Source organism: Lampetra fluviatilis, chromosome 2, assembly GCF_964198595.1.
Source record: "Lampetra fluviatilis chromosome 2, kcLamFluv1.1, whole genome shotgun sequence".
NCBI lineage: Eukaryota > Metazoa > Chordata > Hyperoartia > Petromyzontiformes > Petromyzontidae > Lampetra > Lampetra fluviatilis.
The window spans coordinates 9,894,993-9,917,878 of NC_136276.1; the positions used below are offsets into that span (position 1 = coordinate 9,894,993).

At 51.2% G+C, this 22,886-nt stretch overlaps 1 protein-coding gene across 1 annotated transcript in view; it reads right to left on the reverse strand.

The window, feature by feature from the left end:
• Window positions 1–22,886, reverse strand: part of LOC144937770 (striated muscle preferentially expressed protein kinase-like) — a 39,741-nt gene that overhangs the window by 6,365 nt on the left and 10,490 nt on the right. Inside the window, exons 6-25 of the mRNA XM_078865212.1 lie at window positions 22,214–22,608; window positions 21,393–21,512; window positions 19,885–19,989; window positions 18,980–19,186; window positions 17,774–17,897; window positions 17,328–17,500; window positions 15,158–15,270; window positions 14,322–14,493; window positions 11,491–11,578; window positions 10,568–10,771; window positions 9,790–9,850; window positions 9,589–9,666; window positions 8,034–8,206; window positions 7,370–7,396; window positions 7,056–7,208; window positions 5,485–5,530; window positions 4,926–5,003; window positions 2,267–4,553; window positions 1,452–1,649; window positions 91–207 (exon numbers count right to left, since the gene is read on the reverse strand). Of these exons, the coding sequence (XP_078721338.1) occupies window positions 91–207; window positions 1,452–1,649; window positions 2,267–4,553; window positions 4,926–5,003; window positions 5,485–5,530; window positions 7,056–7,208; window positions 7,370–7,396; window positions 8,034–8,206; window positions 9,589–9,666; window positions 9,790–9,850; window positions 10,568–10,771; window positions 11,491–11,578; window positions 14,322–14,493; window positions 15,158–15,270; window positions 17,328–17,500; window positions 17,774–17,897; window positions 18,980–19,186; window positions 19,885–19,989; window positions 21,393–21,512; window positions 22,214–22,608 (4,919 nt within the window). The remainder of the gene's footprint in view (window positions 1–90; window positions 208–1,451; window positions 1,650–2,266; window positions 4,554–4,925; window positions 5,004–5,484; window positions 5,531–7,055; window positions 7,209–7,369; window positions 7,397–8,033; window positions 8,207–9,588; window positions 9,667–9,789; window positions 9,851–10,567; window positions 10,772–11,490; window positions 11,579–14,321; window positions 14,494–15,157; window positions 15,271–17,327; window positions 17,501–17,773; window positions 17,898–18,979; window positions 19,187–19,884; window positions 19,990–21,392; window positions 21,513–22,213; window positions 22,609–22,886) is intronic.

Here is a 22,886-nt window from a genome sequence, read left to right on the forward strand (position 1 = left end):
CTACTCCACATTTAGGATGCATTTAGAATGCGGTGAATGAGAAGCGAGGACACCACGGTGCAAGTATAGGGGGGAGGGGCACAGTCGTACCCTTGAGCCACGAGATGGTGGGGGCAGGACTCCCAGCCGGGCTGCAGCACAGAGTCACAGGCTCCCCCTCCACCAGCAGCTCGTCCTTGAGCTTCACGGTGAACGCCGGCAGGCTCTCTGTGGCACACGCCTGCTCAATGAACGTTCTTCGCGATCGCTGCACGTGACACGCGTGTTTTAGCCACGTGGTAGGATAGCGCAATCGTCCCATAACAATACATCGATTTGTTGATGAAGATAGATAATTTTGCCATCAGCACACGAATGGTGCGTTTTTTTATTGTACTGTTGTATTATGATTTATGCATATAGTCAGTTCGTGCGCTGGTGCTACATGCATTGTTACATGTGTAGTGACAAGTAGGGTCACTATGCTGTAGTGCCAGCCACTGATTCTGGAGTGCCGCTGAGCGCCGGGAACCGCCATAGGAGGTTTGAGGTACACGTGGCCGGGAGCCGGGAGCTCCTGACTTGATACAGCAGGGGGCGTGGCCGAGGGCGGAGCAAGGCCACCAGCAGCGGGATAAAGGGGGAGCCCAGAGAGGGATCGGGGTTCGTTTGTGGGGATCGTGCTGGGACTCTTCGCTCTTCGCTCCCTGTTCGTCGGTTGAACCTTAGCTGGGGATCGTGGGTCAGACGGCGTCCGTGCTGACTGGCCCGTTCGCTAGGGTTCACTCGCACGCACATAGCGAGAGTATAGCTACACCGAGCTATAGGACCCGAAGTGGGTACAGTGTTCTAGATTTGAAGCTTTCGTGACTGCAATGATTCATATTCTCAGGTTTTTTCGGTAAAGTCACGTAGGTAAAAACATTAAAATTAATGAAAGTAAAATAAAACAAAACAAAAATAAAATTCACGACGTTTCGGAGGCAACACAAGTCTCCGTCATCAGGTGGGACCGTCACAGCCGAATTAGCTGCAGCTAATATGGGTACAGCTAATATGGGTACAGTGTGTTTATTAAACATATTGCCTCCAACTATAGTGTGTGCGGCTCAGTGTTAGTACCATGTTTGACGATGATGCAAATTATATGCAAATATACAAATTAAGGATAATGAAGCAAATGCAATGCGAGCCAGAAATATAACGGGATCCCAAATCAAGCAGTCACCCTGATTCGTGATGGTTCACCGAATTGTGGGGGAAGGCAGTGATCTGTTACAGGGTCTTATTGTATGGGCAGACCTTGGCGGTTGCGTATCAACCATGCAATAGTTGTGGGTAGAAGGAAGGCGGCAATACCAGGCGGGGTAGTTAACACCTCGCCACCGTGGCGCCCATCACACGACACCGACAGCACAAGTGAAGTAAAGCTGAGGAACAGAGAGAAGACGAAGGACATCGACGATTCGCACCGGAGGAGCGCAGCGATCGCCGCACGGACTCTTTGAAGCCGGAGAGCCGCGCGGCAGGCGCCGGGTTCTCCCGGGACACGGAGGCGAGGCTGTCACGCGAGCTGCTGCCCGAGTCTTGATGCGGCGAGAGGCTCCGGTCGCGCCGGTTCAGCCGGCTCGCGCCCCAGCGGTCCCAGCGAGAGCGCCGCTCCGGCTCCTCTGCCAACGGCAAACGTTGAGAAGGCAGATCCACACGGAAATTTCAAGGTCGCGCACGGGCATGTGTTTGTGTGTGCGTGAAATTGTGCGTATGGGTCTTTGCGAACATGTGCGAGAGAGCGTGCGAGTGTGTGTGCGTGTGCGCATTTGGGAAGTGGTAGCGTAGCCCTGAGTGCGTTGTGCTACGAACCCAGTCACCCGAGTTTGATTCCCGCTCACGGCCAGAAACACGTGACGATTATCTGTACTGGTCCTGGGCCTCTCCTAGGCCAACTCAGCCTCAAATGAGTACCTGGTGCAATATGTAAACATCGCCATTGGGGAGACAAAGGCGGTCGGGCGTGGTGCTGGCTACTCACCCTCTCGTTTGCCGTGCCGGCCTTCATAGATGATCTCTATCAGTACTTGCCCCAAAAAGTATATTAAGGCTATAAAGGGGATCTTTGTCTTTGTGTGTGTGCCTATGCATTTGTTTTGTTTGTCTGTATGCAAGAATGTGGGGTACGTCAACGTGTGCGCGCGTGCATGTGAAAGCACGTGCTCACATTCGTGCGTGCACGCGTTTGCTGTGCACGTGGCATGCGTCTGTGCGTACAACAGCGCGTGCCATTCGTTACCAGTATCCGTGCTGGCGCTGGTCACCGAGCGCATGGAGCTGCTGGAGGGGGACGGGGGCGGCTTGACGCCGCGCGACAACGTGCGCATGCCCTCGTCCCCGGACAGCTCGCGCAGGGATGCGCCCTCCGACCCCGTCCTGCGCAGGGGCGTCCACTCCGAAGCGGCGCGCCCCGGGCCCGTCGGCTCGTCCGCGTCGTCCGTGGCCGCGTCGAGGCTGCCCGCGCGCGTCTCGCCAAACGCCCTGCGCCGTGCGGCTTGCGCGTCGCCGCCGCCCGCCCGGTCCTCGGAGCGGCTGCGTCCCGAGCGCAGGGACAGGCCGGACACCGTCGCCTCGATCCTCCTTCGCAGGGCCATCGCCGGTGACGATGTGCGACCCATCGGGCCGTCGCTGCCCTCTGCCGCCGCTGCCACGTCCCGCCCCTCGTCCCGGTCCCTGGCCGCCTGCTGCCCCTCGGTGGCCGGGGCCTCCCCAAGCTTGTGCTCTGACTCGATCTTCTCAGTGGAGCCGATCCGTTTGAGTCTCGAGGAAAACTTCTGCATCATGGTGGGGGTCTTACTCCTGCCCTCACTTTCCCTCGACTCTGTGCCCTCTGTGGACTTTCGCTCGGTCGACGGGGACCTCTTGAACCGCTGCGACAGTCGCTTCACGAGGCTCCCGGGCTCCTCCGCGGGTTCCCGAGTCCTCATCAGCTGCTCTTTGCTCGCCATAGCCGTGTCAGAGATGCTCCTGTCCCCTTCTCGAGATGCCGCGTTGCTGAGCATGGACCCGTCGGGAGAGCTCTGCTGGAGCTGCCGGTAGAGCACCTGGGTCACTGGCGCCTCTGCCACCAGAAGTTCCGCCTTAGTCTGAGACACGGATTGCTTTGGCGCACTCAGCGATCCGGCGCGCACATTCCCGGGTCGTTGCCCCAGCCCCTCGTCTCTCGGCGCGAGCTGTGGCCTCGTCGTGCTGCCGTTGTTTGAGAAGCGTTTCGCCATTTCCCTCACACTGCCATCGGTCGACGCTGCGTTGAGCAGGTGAGCGTAACGCCCGACCGTCTGAGGCTTTGATCCGTTTAGAAGTGGATTCGTATTTGTCGACTCGACCTCTCCTCCACCCGTGGTCCTCGTCACCCAGGGAGCACCGTTATCCGCTGCCTGTGATGTCCGCGCCTCCGTCGCTTGAGGTTTCGGCACGACCAAGCCCCCGGGCTCCGGGGTTTTTCCCGTGAACTGCGGCAGCCTTGTCGCTGCCGCCGTCTGCAGCTGCCGGCCTCTGCCATTCTGAGCGACTGAGCTTTGCGAGCTCTGCGTGATGGTGGGCTCGGCCTTTTGCTGCCGTAGGCACCTTTCATTGTCCGTTGCCACCACCGTTGTTTTCCTCGGGTCTTCATCGAGCGCGCTTCCCCCCTGCTGATTTCGCAGCATCGCGTCCAATGCGGTTGGCGTGGCTGAGGACTGCCCTCGTTGCTCGAACGCGAGCTGCCTTGTCAGCGCAGGCTCCCTGCCGACTGGGATACTGCCAGACGACCGGAACACCTCCGGTTTCCTGCCCGATGCGATGTCCTCAGAGGACGACGCTCCCCGTTCAAGTCGCGTGCTCCCGGCAGGGTCACTCGAGCTGCGCTGGTGAACCTCCCTCACGAAGGACCCCCTCGGCGCCACCAGCGGACTCTCCGCCAGGAACGTCGAGGGTCGATCTTTCACCAGTTCCAGGGGCCCCCTGCTTTCCGTGGAGCTCTCAGAGGGAGGGCCTTGAAGCATCAAACCAGGGCTCCGGCTTCTTGGTGGGAGCTCCAAGGATGCCGACTTGCTCAGGTGCGGCTTCAGGTACTGTGAGGCAGAAGCCCGGCCATCCTGAAAGGCTGCGTCGGCCGAGTTGGTCCTTTGGATCACGCCTCTCTGAGCCGCTCTGCGCTCCGAAAACGACTGCAGTCCCCATTCCATCGCCGCTTCCTTGCTGCCGCACTCCCCGTTCCGTTGCGCCACCGCCCCGAGTCGACCGAGCACAGCGGGCTCCGTGTCAGAGCCCAAGGTCTCCCGAGCGGAGGAGCCCCTACTATCGTCCTGGCTCCGAGCCGAAAAAGCTGGACGCAGTGCGTCCAAACCTAATCCATTCGAGCTTTCGGAACCACCTGGGTCTTCCTCTCCGGACGAGGAAGACGAGGAGGAGGAGAAGGAGGAGGAAGCAGTGGCATCTCGAAGTTGCTTGGCCGTGCGGCGGGAGACGCGCGGGGCGACGTGGCCCGACAGCATCTCGGGGATGGAGCGCAGCACCACGGCCGACTTGTAGCGCACCAGGGAGCGCTGCTCGTACACACACACACGTGGCACGGCAGCAAGGCTGAGTCTCCCTGCCAGCAATGGGGTGAAGTTAATTTGCCCGAGTAGAATCGAGTGATAGAAATTGATAAATTGCTTTGGCAGGGAGCAGCCTAACCGTAGAAGAATCGCTGGGATTTTTGTTTACTTCTTACCCAATTACATTCCAATTTTGCACTCAGTATCAGGTCACGAGGCAGCCATTTTTCAATCGGAACACTACAGCTAGTAGTAAATCATAATATGTTTGAGAATGCCCTGAGAAGGTTATATCACAGAACTATTTCAAGAGGACTTTATCCACACTAGAGTTCACGCCTTTTATTTCCTCAGCACATACTGCACACACACGCTCACCTGCAGCCTTCGGCGGGACAGGAAGAATTTGAGTCGATCCGTGCTGATGTTTGTGACTCCTCGTAAAGTCGTGAAGCTCTGTGGACGATGAGGATAATACACATCGCACCATTAGAAGTCACGTAGCTCCATGGACAATAACACCAACTCCATCCAGTGATGTGCAACATACCGTGCCAGAGTAAAGCCACGGCATTAGTTTCAGTGCGGGCATTAAGAGCTGCTGTAGTTTGGCTCTATGAGTCATCCCGTACGCTCATCAGACTTAAAAGGAGTCACTCCATCACTGGGTAGACTCGATCTATTGTTCTTGTTTAGGGTCGTATATAGGTATTTTATTTATTTGTACAGTTATATTCACCTCATTGCATTAAATCACAAACAATCCTCACACGCACAATTTGGTGTCCGCGGCGTGAGAATGAGAATGGATTTTTTATTGACGAATCGATGCATCGTCACATGCGTAATGCTCATGAAGTCTCATGAGCCACCCCACGTAATCGTGGCCATAGCGAGGTGTTGGTAGTGCTTCTCAGCTTTTGCGAAGCGCTCTTACCTTGAACCACGGGTGCTTGAGGCAATCGTCAGCCAGTGGCCTCCGCCTGCGATAAATACAATCAGGTGGCAGCAGCGTGACCACGTGCAAACATCCGCGAGCGGCCATCAGAGTCTGCTCACGGCTCCAGGTTAAGGAGGCTACGAACTCCGCCCCGAGTTTGCCAGCCTCGTGTGACGTTTGCAGGTGGACTGAAGCGCGCTGGCAGCGGCTTCTCACATAGAGACCCATGGACTCACACAGAGACCCAGAGACTCGGCATAGAGACCCGATGAGAAACAGGAATGCGCTCGCAGTGCAAGCAGCTTCCCTGGAGAGCTGCTGCCATGGGAGCCCAGCACGGGTGCATCATTGTTATCACTACACGTTTGCCATCCTGTTCGGGTGATGTAGGGGTGTTACGGGAAGGCGAACAAACACACAACGGGTGGTTACGCGGAAGGGTGCCTACATCCACGTCCGCATCGGTTAGCCCTGGGGGGCTGTAACGGCGCTGTGATCCCCCACGCCCCACCCCTCGGGGGGGGGAGTTGCTATATAAGGCGGTGAGCCGTTGGGCTCGGTCTTCACTCTTCAGCTTAGAGTTATCAATTCATCTGTATGCGTTATCAGCTTCGACTGGATAACCCAAAGAAAATTTCGTTGCTTCCTCAAATTGACAGTAACTAGGTTTCCTCTTGGGAATATGATGTTTAACCCACTCGTTACGAGCACAAAATCTTAATCCTTCTGTCACATTCACTGCTTGCTCCATGCAATAATGTGAAGAAGAAAAAAAAAACCTAAACAAATTGAAATATATTTCTCATGGTCTTGAGTTCGTTAAATGTTTTCTTTTGAACCTGCATAATCTACTTGCAAATATGTTGACTCAAATAAGCAACACATACTTCAATAATTAACCTCGAAGACGACCGAATGTAAATAGGCAATATGCATTCCGCCTTTGTAAGAATGCTACTCACTTGTGCAAAAGTTCCATGCTAGCAATACTGAACAAGAAAGAGAGTAGAGTTTACAAAGCATGAATACACACTTTGATTTCAAGGCGTTTCCTCTTCTAATTACAATTTAAACCCCTAAATCGATGCATAACTGAGGCGACCATATTTCTGGGAGTCTCAACCTGGACACGTTTCTTGAGTTGACAGCCCCTCTGTCTGCCAGCCCCACCCACTTTCACGTGACCATGCCCGCTTTCACGTGACCACACCCACTTTCACGTAACCACACCCAGTCAAGCGCTACCCCTGCGAGTTCCCTCGCTCATTCTGATGCTCACCTCTCGCCCACTCTCCACAGGCCCCACCCACGCCGCAACCAGCCCTACTCTTTGCTCGTATCATGAGCAGCATGAGGCCGGAACATTTTGAACTGGGACAGAATCCAGATTTTTGCAAATCCTTTAGGGGAACACCGAGACAGCCTTTCTGAAACCTGCACTGCCCGCCGGTCAAAACTGGACATTTGGTACGTTTGCCCAGAACTTTTATCTCTCCCCCCCATCATACCCTCCAGGCCCAAACAATCTATAACCCCCATCCCCGTCCCGTCCGCTGAGTGACGCTCACCCGATGTCCTGCACGAGCACTCTGGAGATGAAGTCCTGCGCCTCGCGGCTCGTGATCGCCGCCGTGCGCTCGTCGAAGTTCAGCGTCTTGCGCGTGACATTGAGCAACGTCGCTCGGTCGTTCTCGCCCAGGAATGGAGAGAGTCCGCTGAGGCTGCGGCGACGCGCGGGGAGTAACGTAGTTACCGCCATCAACTACCATAGCCACCATCAACTTCCAGCACCATCAGCGTTAATTTGATATATTGAGCTGGCTGATGTTACGTATATATATTTTATGTGTGGTGCTGGTGAATGTAATTTATGAGTACTTACCACACGTACGTAATGACACCTACAGGCCTGATGAGTAAAGACACAACGTGCGTTAGAAAATTTTACTTCGCGTTGGTGTTTTGGTTGATCAATGTATATGTAAACAACACGATTCATATTTTAACATTTTAAAAGAGCATTGGCACAGTGCTTATTGCACTGCGGTCTGTCCCGCACCTCTGATTATCAGCATTGGCTACATACGGTGCGAAAGAAGTTCAACATACATACGTGAACCTGGTGACCGGAGTTCCATTCTAGGCCACTACAGAACTGGTCCTGGGCTCTCCATAACTTCACCAAACCCATATTGACCAGTGTAGTAATGTGTGGTCAAACAACACCCATGATCAACACCGTGTGGGGAGGCCTTCACTGCAGTGGATATATAATGGCTACTACTTAGGGAGCCCCGCCCTTTGCCAATATCATCAGCCAACCATGAGGCCAGAACATTTTAAACTTGGACAGAATCCAGATTTTCGCCAATCCTTTCTGGGGAACACCGGGACAATCTTTCTGAAACTGCGACTGCCCCTTGGCCAAATCGGGACATTTGGTACCTTTGCCCAGAACTTTTACTTCCCCCCATCACCCCCCCAAACCCTTTGACCCCTATATCATGGCTCATGATGACGAAGACACACGTGGGTGCGAGAGGCACCAGATGTCGGAGGCCTTGTACACGGGGCTGTGGCGCGCCACCTCTGGGGACACGAACTCAGGCGTTCCGAACTCGCTGTACTGTGGGGAGCCAGGCACCACCTCCTGGGCGAAGCCAAAGTCGCTTATCTTGATGTCGTCCTTCCCAGTATCGGCCATCAGGATGTTGGACGGCTGTCATGGGGGGACATACAGACGTAGGAACATGTGAATGTATAACCAGGTAACAGCCCATTGAGACGGAAGTCTGGTGTGCAAGGAAGACCTAGGATGCAGAGAAAGTAAATTGTAAAAACTACAAACTATGAAACTAAAAATGTTTTTAACTAAACTATAAAACTAGACACTAAACAATTTTATATTACCAAGTAAGACCCACTGAGCTATGTAGCTATTTTTCAGAAGCGACCTGGCCACAAATGATCGCTGAACGAAGTGGCTTACCATGTGGAAATTGTATCGCAGCCGAATCCAATTGCCCACTCATGCCACTGCAGGCAGAAGGACCTCCAACTGAGAGCTCAAGAGAGTCCATCTCAAGGGTATCGTTGGCCAATTCTTCCATGTTCATCTTGGAATAGGTGGGAGCATCCATACTTTACCCCACCACACCCGACTTGCGGGTCGACTGTGGTGTACTGACTTTTTATTCTGGGTGGCCCAGCGGGAGTGCATTCACGACTTGTTGCAGAAGTTCTCGGTGTGAATTTGGCATGCCACCCTCATTAACATTGTGGGTGTACTAATCATATAAATACACGCCATGTGCTTTACAGTGGATGATAATGCTCCCCTGACATCATTTGAAACGAGAAGGCTATAGTGTGCTGGGGTCATGGTCCAAATTATAAGGATTTTTTTGCAAATTATTAAATTGATATCACACATCAATCATTGCTCCCTACTGGTAGAATAATACCATCTTTCCGGCCCTAGTCCTGAGTTACTTCATGCCTCATTTTAAATGGTGCTGTCTGAAAGGGCGCCCTTTCAAATGTTTGAGATGAGATGATTTTAAATTATCTTAACTCCTGCAAAGCAATCTGAGAATCCTCAGCGCAAAGGGCACTCTGTCAAACGCAATTACCGTGTTGCTGCTTCACATGTCGCGGCGGGAGATCGAACCAAAGACCACTGGATTGTAAGTCCAGCGTGCAAACCATCACACCAAGGCAGATGTAAATGATAATAATGTTCTACAGGAGTTAGAAAGCTGTCAAGTTTAATTATTCTTTGGGTCTTTCGGTAAAGTCACGTAGATAGGATCGCAACACAAGCGTTCATCAAATGCTTGTGTTGCGATCGAAACGTCGTAGTTTTTTGTTATTTTCTTTGAACCTATCTACGTGACTTTACCGAAAGACCCAAATAATATTAATTCCTGCAGTCACGAAAGCTGTCAGTCAAGATTTAAGTTTAATTATGTCGATTTAAAGTGTTCATAATTTATACATTGGGCTTTTTGAGTGACGTAAAAAAATAAATTGTGCGACATTCACGCGACAAATTAAATCTCTTTCTGCAACAGACGTTCCATTTCCAAACCTGTGCCTCACCTCGATGTCCAGGTGGAGTATGTTGATAGAGTGCAGATAGCTGATGGCCTCCAGGATCTGCTTGATGTACATCTTCACCTACATGGGGAAAAAAAAACATAAATACAAATCATCACCAGGCGAGCAGTGTTTTTAACGTCACACCATCGCAAGAGACGTGTGTGTTTGTGTGATCATAATGGCTCGTGTCCTCCCACTGGCCTGATGTTCAGACAGCGCTGGTTTCTTCACCAGCCTGTCCAACAGCTCCTCATTCGAACACCTGTGAAGCGGTCGTTAAGGGCAGCTCTCATTTGTCTACAACACCATCACGACGGACGGACGCAACTGTGACAACAATACAGAGAATATATGCCAAGGGCATGTATTGAAGGCAGACCGCGATCAAAATGATGAATCTTGACTTAAAGCTTTCGTGACTGCAGGAATTAATATTCTTTGGGTATTTCGGTAAAGTCACCGTAGATGGTTCAAAGAAAATACTATGACGTTTCGATCACATCACAACACAAGAGATCGCTTGTGTTGTGATCGAAACGTCGTAGTATTTTCTTTGAACTATCTACGTGACGTTACAGAAAGACCCAAAGAATACGAAATTATGAATTCAAGGTGAGTAATTCGATACTGAGAAAGTAACATGATAGGTGACTGACGCGTGATTGATAAGTAACTGAATGAGTGACAGATTAAGGATAAATAAATAATTGAAGTAATTTATCAACGTGTTATCAATCAATCATCAATTTACGTGCCAATATCGCCCCTCAATAAAGTCGGCATCAGTGCAAACTGCAATGGAACGGGAACGATGCAGGGGCCACCGACTAACCGATCACACCCTCAACGGCTAACACCGACCGAGCAAAGTCAACTGCAAATGCGTGCAAAAAACACTTTCTTGACGAGTGACCGATGGATGACGAATCGACCGACCCCTTGACCAGAGTGACCCGATCGGTGGACCGACAGAGGATACAGCTCCATGACGATGATGACGCGGCGCCGCGAGCGGAAGGCGTCGTGCAAGCACACGACGCGCTCGTGCGCGAGCCGTGCCGCCACGCGCAGCTCGCGCTCCGCGGCCTCGCGCCGCGCGCGACCCCGGGGCAGCGACTTGGCGGCGCAGGGAGACCCCCCGCCGCTAAGCGCACGCACGCGGCGCACTGAGCCGAAGGCTCCCCTACGTGGGGGGGAGGGGGGGTCAGAGGCCGCACAGGGGTCAGGGACTGGGCACCGGGGGTCAGGGCCCGAGGGGCCGCACAGGAAGATCCCCCCCCCCTACCCAACCCAGCCAAGCACACGTTCGTGGTGCTCAGTGTCTCTCCTGACGGGGGTTGGGCAATGGGGAGATGTGTATGGGGTCAGGGGAGGACACACACGGGGGTGCTGAGGAGCGCTCTGGTCATGGGCAGGTAAGGGAGGGGGTACGAGTGTCAGAGAGCGTAGGGGGTCAGCAAGAGGGCAGGAGAGTGGAGGGCAGCACAAGGGCAGCACCGGGGAGCAGAGGGAGTCAAACGGACCACAGTGGGGGCATGGCAGGGGTCAGAAAAAGCGTGAGGATCCAAGTGGGAGCATGAAGGGGTGAGGGGCTGGGGCCAAGAGTAGAGAGTGCAGACAGGGCTCAGTGGCAACATAGAGAAGAGGGTCAGAGTTACAACAGGGGTCACGGTTATAACAGGAGTTCAGAAGAAACCAGTGGGTTCACAGAGGGTTGGAGAGGGTACAAGAGTTCACAAGGCAACATGCAGGTTAGATGGCACGTGAGGTCAGGGGGACACAGTAGTCGGGAGGACACAGGGGATGAGGTGGATTACAGAGAAAGAATCCTGGCTAAGGGACAATTGCATGACACAAATGCGTGGCATCGGCCTCGCTGCATCATCCCGAGTGATGGCCCACCTTCCGATCTCTTCAAGTATCTCATAGTGGTCTTTCAGTTTTCGTACTTCTTGTTCTGGCATCTCTCGCTGTCGGGCCTCTGATTTTTCTAAAACAAAAGAACAAATTAAGAAACAAAAGTTTATCACCGTGTAATATTAATTTCCAGGATAACGACACAATGTTCGCTGTGGGTCGATGTAGATTTTATCATAATTCCTAACTATTCTTGCCAACAAAAATATTAGCCCGAACCATAATCAAACGAGTAATATTAATATCAGCCCTGACCATAATCATATAAGCTGACTAAAATCTAGCACTGCAAGCAAACAGATAAGCCAATTTAATCCTAGCCCTCACGCTAACTACACGAGCCAAACAGCCCCCTAACCCTATCCAACCAGAACTCAACCCCTACCGTTAGCGCTTCTCCTAACGCAAGCCCCACTCTAAGCGATTCACCTCACCAACCGTTTCTCCCCCACCCTCCTGTTTCACTTTATGTTTGCGTGTGGCCCTCCGCTGCTCGCCGCTGCTGCTACGCACGGACGTTGAACGTATTTCGCACCTCCAATTAGCACGGCTGGCTATGTACGGTGGTGCGTAGTTCAACCTACGCACGTATACCGTTACATAGCCAACTGTCTTCTTAGGTTTTTTCGGTAAAGTCACGTAGAAAGTAAAATAAAATAAAAACAAAAATCACGACGTTTCGGAGGCAACACAAGTCTCCGTCATCAGGTGGGACCGTCACAGCCAGATTAGCTGTATCAAGTGAGGCAATGATTCAAGATGTAATCCCTTAAAAGCGAGTTGAGGGGGGAGGGAGAGGGAGGGGGGAGCTCATCAGACTATGGTAGCCAATGAAAGGAACGTATCGGGAGGGAGGGGGGGCGAGGCCAAAAGGGTGGGCGATGGACGTGGAAGCGCTTGTGCGCAAGCGGCCAATTACTGCACACGCCAACACAATGGAGCGATTGTCGCAAGCGGCCAGCCACTGCACCCGCCAACACAATGGGCAGAGAGGAGGAGGGGGAGGTCTAATACACATGATAGACAAAAGAACGAAAATGATGATGGGTACAAACTTAGGGGGAGCTCATCAGACTATGGTAGCCAATGAATGGAACGTATCGGGAGGGAGGGGGGGGGCGGGGGGGGGGCGAGGCCAAAAGGGTGGGCGACGGACGTGGAAGCGCTTGTGCGCAAGCGGCCAATTACTGCACACGCCAACACAATGGAGAGAGAGGGGGAGTGGGGGGTCTGATACACATGATAGACAAAAGAACGAAAATGCCCATGTTTATACCAATGCTGGCTGAACAATGAAGAGAGTACTGTTAAAATAACTGGGGATGTTAACACTCGGTAAAGTACAGTAAAATAGTGCCTGTCAGATAAGATGGTCCAAAAAATGTGTGATTAAGTCTTTTTTGCGTGGTTGATAACATCTTTCCAATGATTACTAAGTTTGTACCCATCATCACGGTTGAAATTATGTCTGTGTTTGTATATTTGTATGGCTTCGTGTACAAACCTTTGATGGTAGCCGGGAGGTTTGCAGAGAACCTTGGTCTCGGAAAAGACAATTTCACGAGAGCCCACCGAGTTGTAGCAATGATCGGCCACGGCAGAAGAATCAGTTCTGCCGTGTTTCAGATCTGACTTGTGCTCGCGGACACGATCAGAAACGGATACTCTGACTGTACTATCCGCCAAGCTGTCTCTCCCACCACACAGAAACAGCCACATGAAACTCCGACCAAAACCATCACGTTACCATACATAGCTGGCGTGACCAAAAAGATCTCCAAAATTCTAAACAAACATAAGATCCAAGTCCGATTCAGTACAGTGCATAAAATCCGTGATCTGATTCCATCTGTGAAGGATGTCGTTCCTGACTTACAGTATCCTGGAGTCTACAAATTGAGTTGCATTTGTGGTGATTGCTACATTGGAGAAACGAAACGTCATGTTTCTGATCGTGTCCGCGAGCACAAGTCAGATCTGAAACACGGCAGAACTGATTCTTCTGCCGTGGCCGATCATTGCTACAACTCGGTGGGCTCTCATGAAATTGTCTTTTCCGAGACCAAGGTTCTCTGCAAACCTCCCGGCTACCATCAAAGGTTTGTACACGAAGCCATACAAATATACAAACACAGACATAATTTCAACCGTGATGATGGGTACAAACTTAGTAATCATTGGAAAGATGTTATCAACCACGCAAAAAAGACTTAATCACAAATTTTTTGGACCATCTTATCTGACAGGCACTATTTTACTGTACTTTACCGAGTGTTAACATCCCCAGTTATTTTAACAGTACTCTCTTCATTGTTCAGCCAGCATTGGTATAAACATGGGCATTTTCGTTCTTTTGTCTATCATGTGTATCAGACCCCCCACTCCCCCTCTCTCTCCATTGTGTTGGCGTGTGCAGTAATTGGCCGCTTGCGCACAAGCGCTTCCACGTCCATCGCCCACCCTTTTGGCCTCGCCCCCCCTCCCTCCCGATACGTTCCTTTCATTGGCTACCATAGTCTGATGAGCTCCCCCCTCCCTCTCCCTCCCCCCTCAACTCGCTTTTAAGGGATTACATCTTGAATCATTGCCTCACTTGATACAGCTAATCTGGCTGTGACGGTCCCACCTGATGACGGAGACTTGTGTTGCCTCCGAAACGTCGTGATTTTTGTTTTTATTTTATTTTACTTTCTACGTGACTTTACCGAAAAAACCTAAGAAGATGATTCCTTGCAGTCACGAAAGCTTCAAATCTAGAATTATAGCCAACTGTGCTAATCGGAGGTGCTGCTGGTGCACGTGTCACGCGCACTCACCCATGCGCACGCTCAGCTCGGCCATGCAGCGTGCCGTGCCGGCCCGGGATCGCGCCTCGCACGCGTAGAGCCCGCGGTCAGAGCCACGCACGTCGCGCAGCAGCAGAGAGCACGCGGAGCCGCTCCGCGTCACCGACGCAAGCCCGCCTGCCTCCGCCAGCCGAGCGCCGTCCTGCACATGAACACACGCGCATGCGGGCGCGCAGATAACAATGACAACAACAATCACCATTCGCCACTAAGTGGAGGTGACGTCACCGCGGCGTTTGTGCCATGCTAGGTGGACTTTGAGGCCACGTGTAGCGTCGAAGGCTCGCTGGGCAGGAGGTCACGGGACAAACCCAGGTGCCATGGGTTGACTGCCTGAGATGAGTGGCAGATGCACCACCTGTGCCCCCTACTGTGACAAATATTGCTGTGTATTAGCTCCCCGGCGCTCTGCTCGTTTTTGTGAGCGTCGTTCCTCTGCCCTTTGTTGTTGTTGGAGGGTGACTGCCTCCAACTCTCCAGTAGCGTCCTTCACGAGCCTCCTCCACAGAGGCCAATCTTGACATCGTTGGTACCAGTCATCAGCAAGCCAACTCAGCTCCAAGTGTGTGTGCGCCCAAATGCACACACACACACACTTGAGCTCAGCTACAAAAATTGCAGCGTTTTTAATTAGCACAATATCATGCAATATTTAAAGAGTTGTCAGCCTTACGCAGTTACTGCTATTGCGTAAACGTGGATTTTGCACACTTAAGCAGGGCCTGACTTGATGGAAAGTGCGGTGTTCGGCTGCTCTTTGAGCCGCCGTGAGCACGGACGGGGCTCAGCATGCCGAGCCTCCTCACCTTGTACCACAGCACGTCGGGCTCGGGGCGGCCGTGCACCACCACGGAGAGGCGGACCGAGTCTCCTTCCTGTACTTCCACGTCCTCCATGATCACCTCGAAGTGCGGGGCCTCTGCAACGCAGCGCTTAATGTTTGTTCACCAGTAACCGACCGCGATAATCATCGTCATCATCATCATTCTATCATAATCATTTTTCTAATTATCCTTATTATCATCATCATCATCATCATAATTTTAATCGTGAACATCAGGATCAGCATCACCAATCAGTGTCATTATTTTCATCATTACAATTTGTCATATTTTTCATAACCGTAGTAATTTTCAGTATCATACCTTTTATCATCTCATTTACATAATCGTAATCATCATGATTTTCAATAGATGTACAATATTTATTGTGCACTATTGTGGAGGATTCTGGGATTATTATAATGGTAAGACTCAGAAAGTCCAAATTGGTCCAGAGTTTGCCTCCTCAACTTAATGCTGCTGGAATACTGTCTATTGTTTTAGGTGGCCCATGCATGGGCTGATGGACTTAAATGTCAATTCATTTTTACATATAAACCGAACCATTGCCTGTTTATTAAGCGTTTTATTAATCTGTAAATAACGTTAATTCACAAACAAAGTTGTGAACCAATGATCACCAAATAACCTTGGATTATTCAACACACGGTACAGTACTTGCTCCAATCTAATGACCAATGCACTTTACACTGCAATGTGCCTCGCTGGGTTTGATTATTTTTATAACAAGTGCAACTTCCAGAGTAGAGATGCCAAAAAACGCCACAAGTTGCTATATTAACGCAGCAAGTTGCTGTTAAATATCAAGTGAGTTCTAAATCCGATAGTGTTGAAGGTTAAGGTTAGTAAATATGGTTTATGTTTATATATCAAAACTAAATATCATGCGACAACCACCAGTGCCGCACGGCCAAGGTCTATTTGTGACGAATGCCGACGGTAATACAACCCGTCCATTATTAACTCCCTGAATGCCTTTAGAATTCTTCATAAACTGAGGACTGACATCATCTCCGCTCAATCTGGCAGCATCCACAACTCTCCGCTGATTGCTTCTGAACCACCAGCACAAACGCAACCCTCGGCAAGCCTACACAACGATGGTACTCGTTTCAATCGAATCTAATGCCTCTGCTGATGTGACCCAGAAGGTCAAAACCGGCCAGGGTTTGCATATTTAAAATTTGGTCTGCGAAAGCCAGTGGGTGATGGACAAATGATGATGTATGTATATGTGGATGCAGAGACAGGAGTTTTGCTGCATATGTTTTTTTTCTTAACCATTTTCTTGCTGTAAACGTGAATGTTACCTAAAAATTGACAGTTGGCTGAAATGTTGAGCTTTTTCCTTGAGATGAAAACAGTAAAATCCGGCTTATTTAATAAAAAAAATATGTTTTTGTTATATTTTGATATTTTAAAAAGATATTAAAAAACATAGTTTTTGTTTTATCACAATGATATTCCAATAACGCTATTGGCATCATGTTGTGAGTTAGTCAAATGTTCTATTTGCGGTATTCATGATATATTTGAATTATACTGTAATCCAATTAAACAATTCGCGATTTCCAGGCATTTAGCAATACGTTTATCTATTAAACTCGACTCGTATCCTCACAATCCACGCAATTGATTTTCTGTGTTTGAATCGATCACTTTCAACTTAGCCTAATGTTTCCTTCAAGCGAACAGACGGAACCAACACGATAGAAACAGAAATAACGACCGACAGAGACTACAAACAAGAAGAGCTCAACAGAATATACCAGGGGTGGGCAACTAAAATGACAAGAGGCATTTTTTCGAATTCGGTGAAAATTTAAATATTACAAGAGCCGCAATGCATAAGAATGACGTCACGAAGCAGCCCTTAAAGAGCCACGTGCAGCAATGCAGGAGCGGCAGGTTCCCGACCCCTGATATAGACAATACACAAGTGGCGCAAATGAGACCGTACATTGGGCATGAGCACATTCCCAGCGGCTTCAGCCAAGGCCGATTGCAATATTTCGTGATGCCCAAGGCCACATGAAACCGAGCTCAGGGGCGGCCGAGACACGAGTGGAGGAGGCACGTTGGGGTGTGGGCCACCCCCCCCCCCCCCCCCGGGCTCACAGACAAGGTCACGCACCGGCCTGCGAGACCACGGCCGTGTAAGAGTCGGATCCGAACTCGCCACGCGCCGTGCACACCAGCTCCCCCAGCAGCTTGGCGCGAGCACGCGGCATCTCCAGCGCCCACGTGCCCCCGGGCCGAGAGCTCAGGCGCACCTCGCCTGAACTCTCGTCCACAGGGATGCCGTTCCTAAAAAAAATAAAAGTCACAAACGCGCTGCTTGCGCTCGCGGTGACGGCGAACGACAACACGGGCGAAGCGGCGCGCGTGATCGGATGTCGACGGTACAAAACGCGCGCACGGCAGGAGAATTTATCGATTGTAAATTAAGCGCTGGCTATGAATGTTGTAATTCACGATGAAGTGGAAAAAAGTAAAACAATGGTTGTAGATGTGATTCAGGATGTGGGTGAAGGTGTGAGTATGGATGGAAGCATTGAGGAGGGAGCGTTGTTCCTGCACCTTGTCCATGACACGGTCGCCTGCACATGGTTCAATCTGCACGTGATCTCCAGGGGTTCATTTTCCACCGCAAAAATCTCTTCATACTTCTTGACAAAGCGAGGAGGCTCATTGAGAAAGGGCTCTGTGGAGGAAGAACGAACAACTGTGAATACTGTCAGGGTGCCAATTTATTTTCACAGGCAGGTGTGGCAACTATTGTGTTGGTGGCCACACGTGTCTGTGTGTGATAGTGAACAGCAATATCTGACCCCCCCCTCCATTCCCTTTCCCCCTCTTTGGCAATGTGTTGTAGCCCTTACCACCATTCCCCTATATATATATTTTGTATCATGTATTTCTAAAATTATGTATGCAGCCGCGACGTATTGGCTGCTCTGACTCACTTGAGTGTGAGCGTGTGAATAAACGATTCAAATATATGATATACTTGTGTGTGCTGGTAGATACCCACACTGTGTGCTGGTGGACACTCTTGTACGCAGACACGCACGTGGTGTGACTTTTTCCTTAACCGACTGTTGGGGCAAGTGTCGGCAAGGCACAAAAGGGGGTGGGTGGCCAGCACCACGCCAGACCACCTTTGTCTCCCCAGTGGCGATGTTTACACACCGCACCAATATACACATTTGAGGCTGAGTCGACCTAGGGGAGGCCCAGGACCCATTCAGATAATTGTTACTCGTGTTGGCCATGAGTGGGAATCAAAGCTCGGGTCGCCGGGTTCGTAGCGCAGCGCACTGACCCGTTAAACTATCGCCCCCACACACGCACACAAAAGACAAAGATCCCCCGTATAGCCTTAACAGACTGTAGGGGCAAGTGCTGTTAGCGAGCACCTATGAAGGCCAGAACGGTACACGAGGGGGTGGGTGGCTAGCACCACGCCCGACCGCCTTTGTCTCCCTAGTGGCGATGTTTACACACCGCACCGGGTACTCATTTGAGGCTGAGTCGACCTAGGGGAGGCCCGGGACCGGTTCAGATAATCGTCACTGGTGTTGGCCGTGAGCGGGAATCGAACCCGGGTCGCCGGGTTCATAGTGCAGCGCGCAAACCGCTACACTACCACTCCCCACAACACACGCACACACACACACGCACACACACACGGACACGCACACACACACACGGGTGCCGGTGTCCACTGTGCCCGCGTGTCCCCCACTTCCCCACCACCCCCACCACCCATTACCACACCCTCACCGTGGGGCAGGAGGCAGGTGGGCGCCGAGGCGGGCGAGGGGCGGCTGCAGCCGTGCGGGCTCACGGTGAGCGCGCGGAAGAGGTAGTGCAGTCCCGGGCGCAGCGTGCGCACCGCGTGGCTCGTGCCCGGAACGTTGGACGCCACGACGATCCACTGGCTGCGGCCGACCACCTGGTACTGCAGCGCGTACGTCACGGAGCCCGGCTCTGCCGACGAAGCAGTGGCATTTGTGTTTAATTCGTTTTGCATTTTATCTTGAACGAGGAGGGGAAATATATTTATTTTTACGTACGTGTTCAATATCATGATATGAATAATAGTTTACTTATTTATCCAGGAAGCCACACTGAGTCATAGGACTCTTCTTTTCAGGAGGGTCCTGCCACATTGGGTTTTTATTTTCAGATATTTTCAGCCAACGCACACGAGCGGGAAGCACTTTATCCTCGTACGGATGATAACAGATGGGGATTTGTCCGCTTGCTGGCCTGCCATCTCCTGTAGAGCCAGGATATGGTACCTCCTCGACACCCACGGAAAGGGTGTTTCACAACATCCGTATGATGCACCAACCCTCGCTTCCACAGCGATGGATTACAGACATGCACCACCACCACCATCAAGCTGGAATCATCTAAGTTATAATAAAATAAAAATACCAATTCTCACACTGAAATATCAGTCAAACTGATGTTTCTTTATTTCTCGGAGCTGGAATTTAGCCAACATGAAGCCTAAACAAAATTTAAGAGTGGTTGCTCTTTCGTTGTCGATGCAATTCAGGGGGAAATGCGTTGTTGTTGCGTTTACCTTCACTACAGAAATACAACCATGGCGAATATTCATTTGACCCCATTGTCACGAATGAGGTGATGGAACGGACAGATGACGATGAGCGCCTGACCTGAGAAAGCCTGAAAGGCCTTGGGAGGTTTCCACGACAGCGTCACAGAGTCGGCAGTCACATCTGTGACAATCGGGGGTCCATCCGGAGGCCCGGGGGTGGCGTCTGCCGAGACACAGCGAGAGAGAGACAGACAGACAGACAGAGATGCGCGCCGTGACTTCAGGACCAACACACTTCTGCGGAACGTGGATGAACAGGGGGAAGCTCCCAAGGGAAGGCGAAGGGGGCATTGGCCTAAGTGACGCCACTGATCTGACTGCGTGCTCACACATTGGAGGGTTACTGAATCCCACTGTGAGGTTGAAGGATTATGGAACCCACACAATAAACAGCGCTCGTCTCGTAGCTAAGCACCTATACTGTGTACCCCAGCTGTCTGACAACAGTTTGAAGTCTAATGTATGATGATTTAAAAGATAATTAAAATTTTGGCCAGGTAAGGTTAAATTGTATGTGGGTGCTGGGTAGATTGTTGCTGTTGGTCTGTGGTTGTGATTGGTCTATGGGAGGACCATGATGGACGGCGATGGTTTGGGGAGGCCTTAATACAGCAGTGGATTGACCATGGCCGATGATGATGGATCCGCTATGGTGTTCTGGTGACCTCACAGCATTCATGCATATAAATGTGTGTGTGTGGTGTCACAGTGAAGTTCTAATTCAGTGTCTTTTCACGAATTGACGTTAAGAGTACGGTAGTTTTTTTCTCATTCACGAAGTCTAAAGCTTGTGTCAGACGGTCTTTTGTGAGTATCCACAACAGCTGTTTGTGTTTCGAGGTGTTTCTTTTGAAAATGTTTTCACGTGGAATGAAATTGTTATTTAGATCATTAACTGAACGACAGACCTTAACCAAAAAGTATTACCAGTCCACGTTGAGAGTCGTGCAACAATTGGCCTTGGTCACATGCAATCACATTTAACAAAGTAACTTTTTACCACAATGTCAGAACACACATATATATAATACTGGCTATACACGGCAGCAACAGACAGTTTACAATTGTGATGAAAGAAAATGAATAGGCTATACCCTTCGCAGCAAACTGAAGTTTACAATTCTGCTACGTCAGTTAGGACAGCAAACGACAGATCTCCAAAAAGTATCATCGCGCGAGGCAACAGTGGATTGGTTACAATTGTCGGCCGTTACCACTTCCACGGGGAGATTGTCAAGAGTCGATAATTTTCGTTCTGTTGTGACTTCTGCTGATGCTGGTGATGCTGCTACTGTGACTGATGGTTGTGATGCTCTTGCTGGTGCTGATACTGCTGCTGGCATTGTTAATATAACTATAGCTACTGCTGCTGCTTCTGCTGCTGCTGCTGCTTGTGTTGGTATTGCTTGTGCTGAGATTTTACTTCTGCTGCTGCGACTATTGCTGCTGCTACTATTGCTGCTACTACCGCTGCTGGAATTGCTGCTGCTGGTGCTGCTCCTGCAGCTGTTGCGAGTGTTGCTACTGCTGCTGCTTGTGTCAGTGCCGGCCCGTGCCATGTCTTACCCACGACGTGCAAATGAGCGTGACAGAAGGCCCTCCCCGCGGAGTTTGACAGAATACACTTGTAAACGCCGGCGTCAGCCAGCTTTGCGGACTGAATGATGAGCCTGAACGTGCCATTCTCTATGCGAAAACAGAAGGCACAGCCAGCGGCTCCATTATGCGGGGTGTTCCTCGGGACAGGCAGGACACGGGGAACGTGGGATGGGAAACACATTGAGCACAAAACACCGTTCATCCGTTCGCAGCCCCTTGTTTGCACCTAGAGACGCATGCCAGAAGGGCGTTATTAATTGTTTACAGCAGTTGTAGGTACCGGGTATGACCACCACTCTGATGACATAATACTCACGTGTATCCAGGCGCAGAGTGTGCGAGGCGTCACACCGTCTAATAACACTTTTCTAAATGAAGAATATAAACTTGAAGCATTCGGATCCCGAGGAGTTGGGAAGTATCACCCTGCCTCCTGATAAAAAGTCCAAGTGCCTCACAGTTCCAGAGAATGTGGGTAACTGCTCATGTCTTGCTTGGGTCAGTAATGGGAATGAAACATTCCTGTGGGGGGTGGGTGAGTGGGGAGGACAACCACAATAATGTAGAGTTGGATGGACCACCCACCACCGACTGGAATTTAAAGTCAGTTGTGAGTTGGGTTCTCAAACCACGTATTCGCCTGGCCAGTCACACCCTCAACATAATCACTGTCATCATATCGAACGCAGAGGCATCAGTCCGGTTATCCCTTGCAGAATCACAAGTGACGGAGGCACGGAAAGCGTGTTGAGTGTGAGCGTCTGAGCGATCGGGTGGGCAGCCCTCACCCTCTTTGGACGTGACCCTGCCACCCAGCGGGACCGGCTCGCCCTGCCGGAGCCAGGACACCTGCGGAGGGATGCGCGCCTGGCCCCGGCACTCGAGCACGGCGCAGCTTCCCTCCTGCACCGCCACGTCGCACAGTGGCTGCGAGAAGTCCGGGGCGGCCTTTGGGTCGCGGAGGAGAGGACCGGAGGGGGTCGAGGGGCGCGGGACCCCTGCCGACCGGGCGTCTAGAGCGGCGACCTTGCCGGACCTGGGCGGTGCCAGCCGCCGCGCGGAGTGACCTCGGGCCGTGGCTGAGTCTCGAGGCCCGTCCCGGTGAGACTCTACGTCGCCGTCCCTCTCCGCCTCACCCAGCTCGGGCTCCTCGGCGATGGAGGGCATCATGTCGCGCTTGGATCTGCAAGGCATGGCAGAGATGCTCACGCCGCTTCTCCCGTGCGACGTCATCATCATGATCATCAGCCATGATCAATCCACTGCGGGATGAAGGTCTCCCCGTCATTGCGCTCTATCGGGCAGTGGTAACTGCTAATCTCAATTGCGAGGATTTCCAGTGGACTTTGCTCTCAGAATAAGTGTGGTGAGAATAAACAATTGTTAAAATGTTACCCTGATTGCGAACAGGAAAATAATGAACGTGTCCTCTATAAATGTGTAGAGTAAACCTATTAAGGA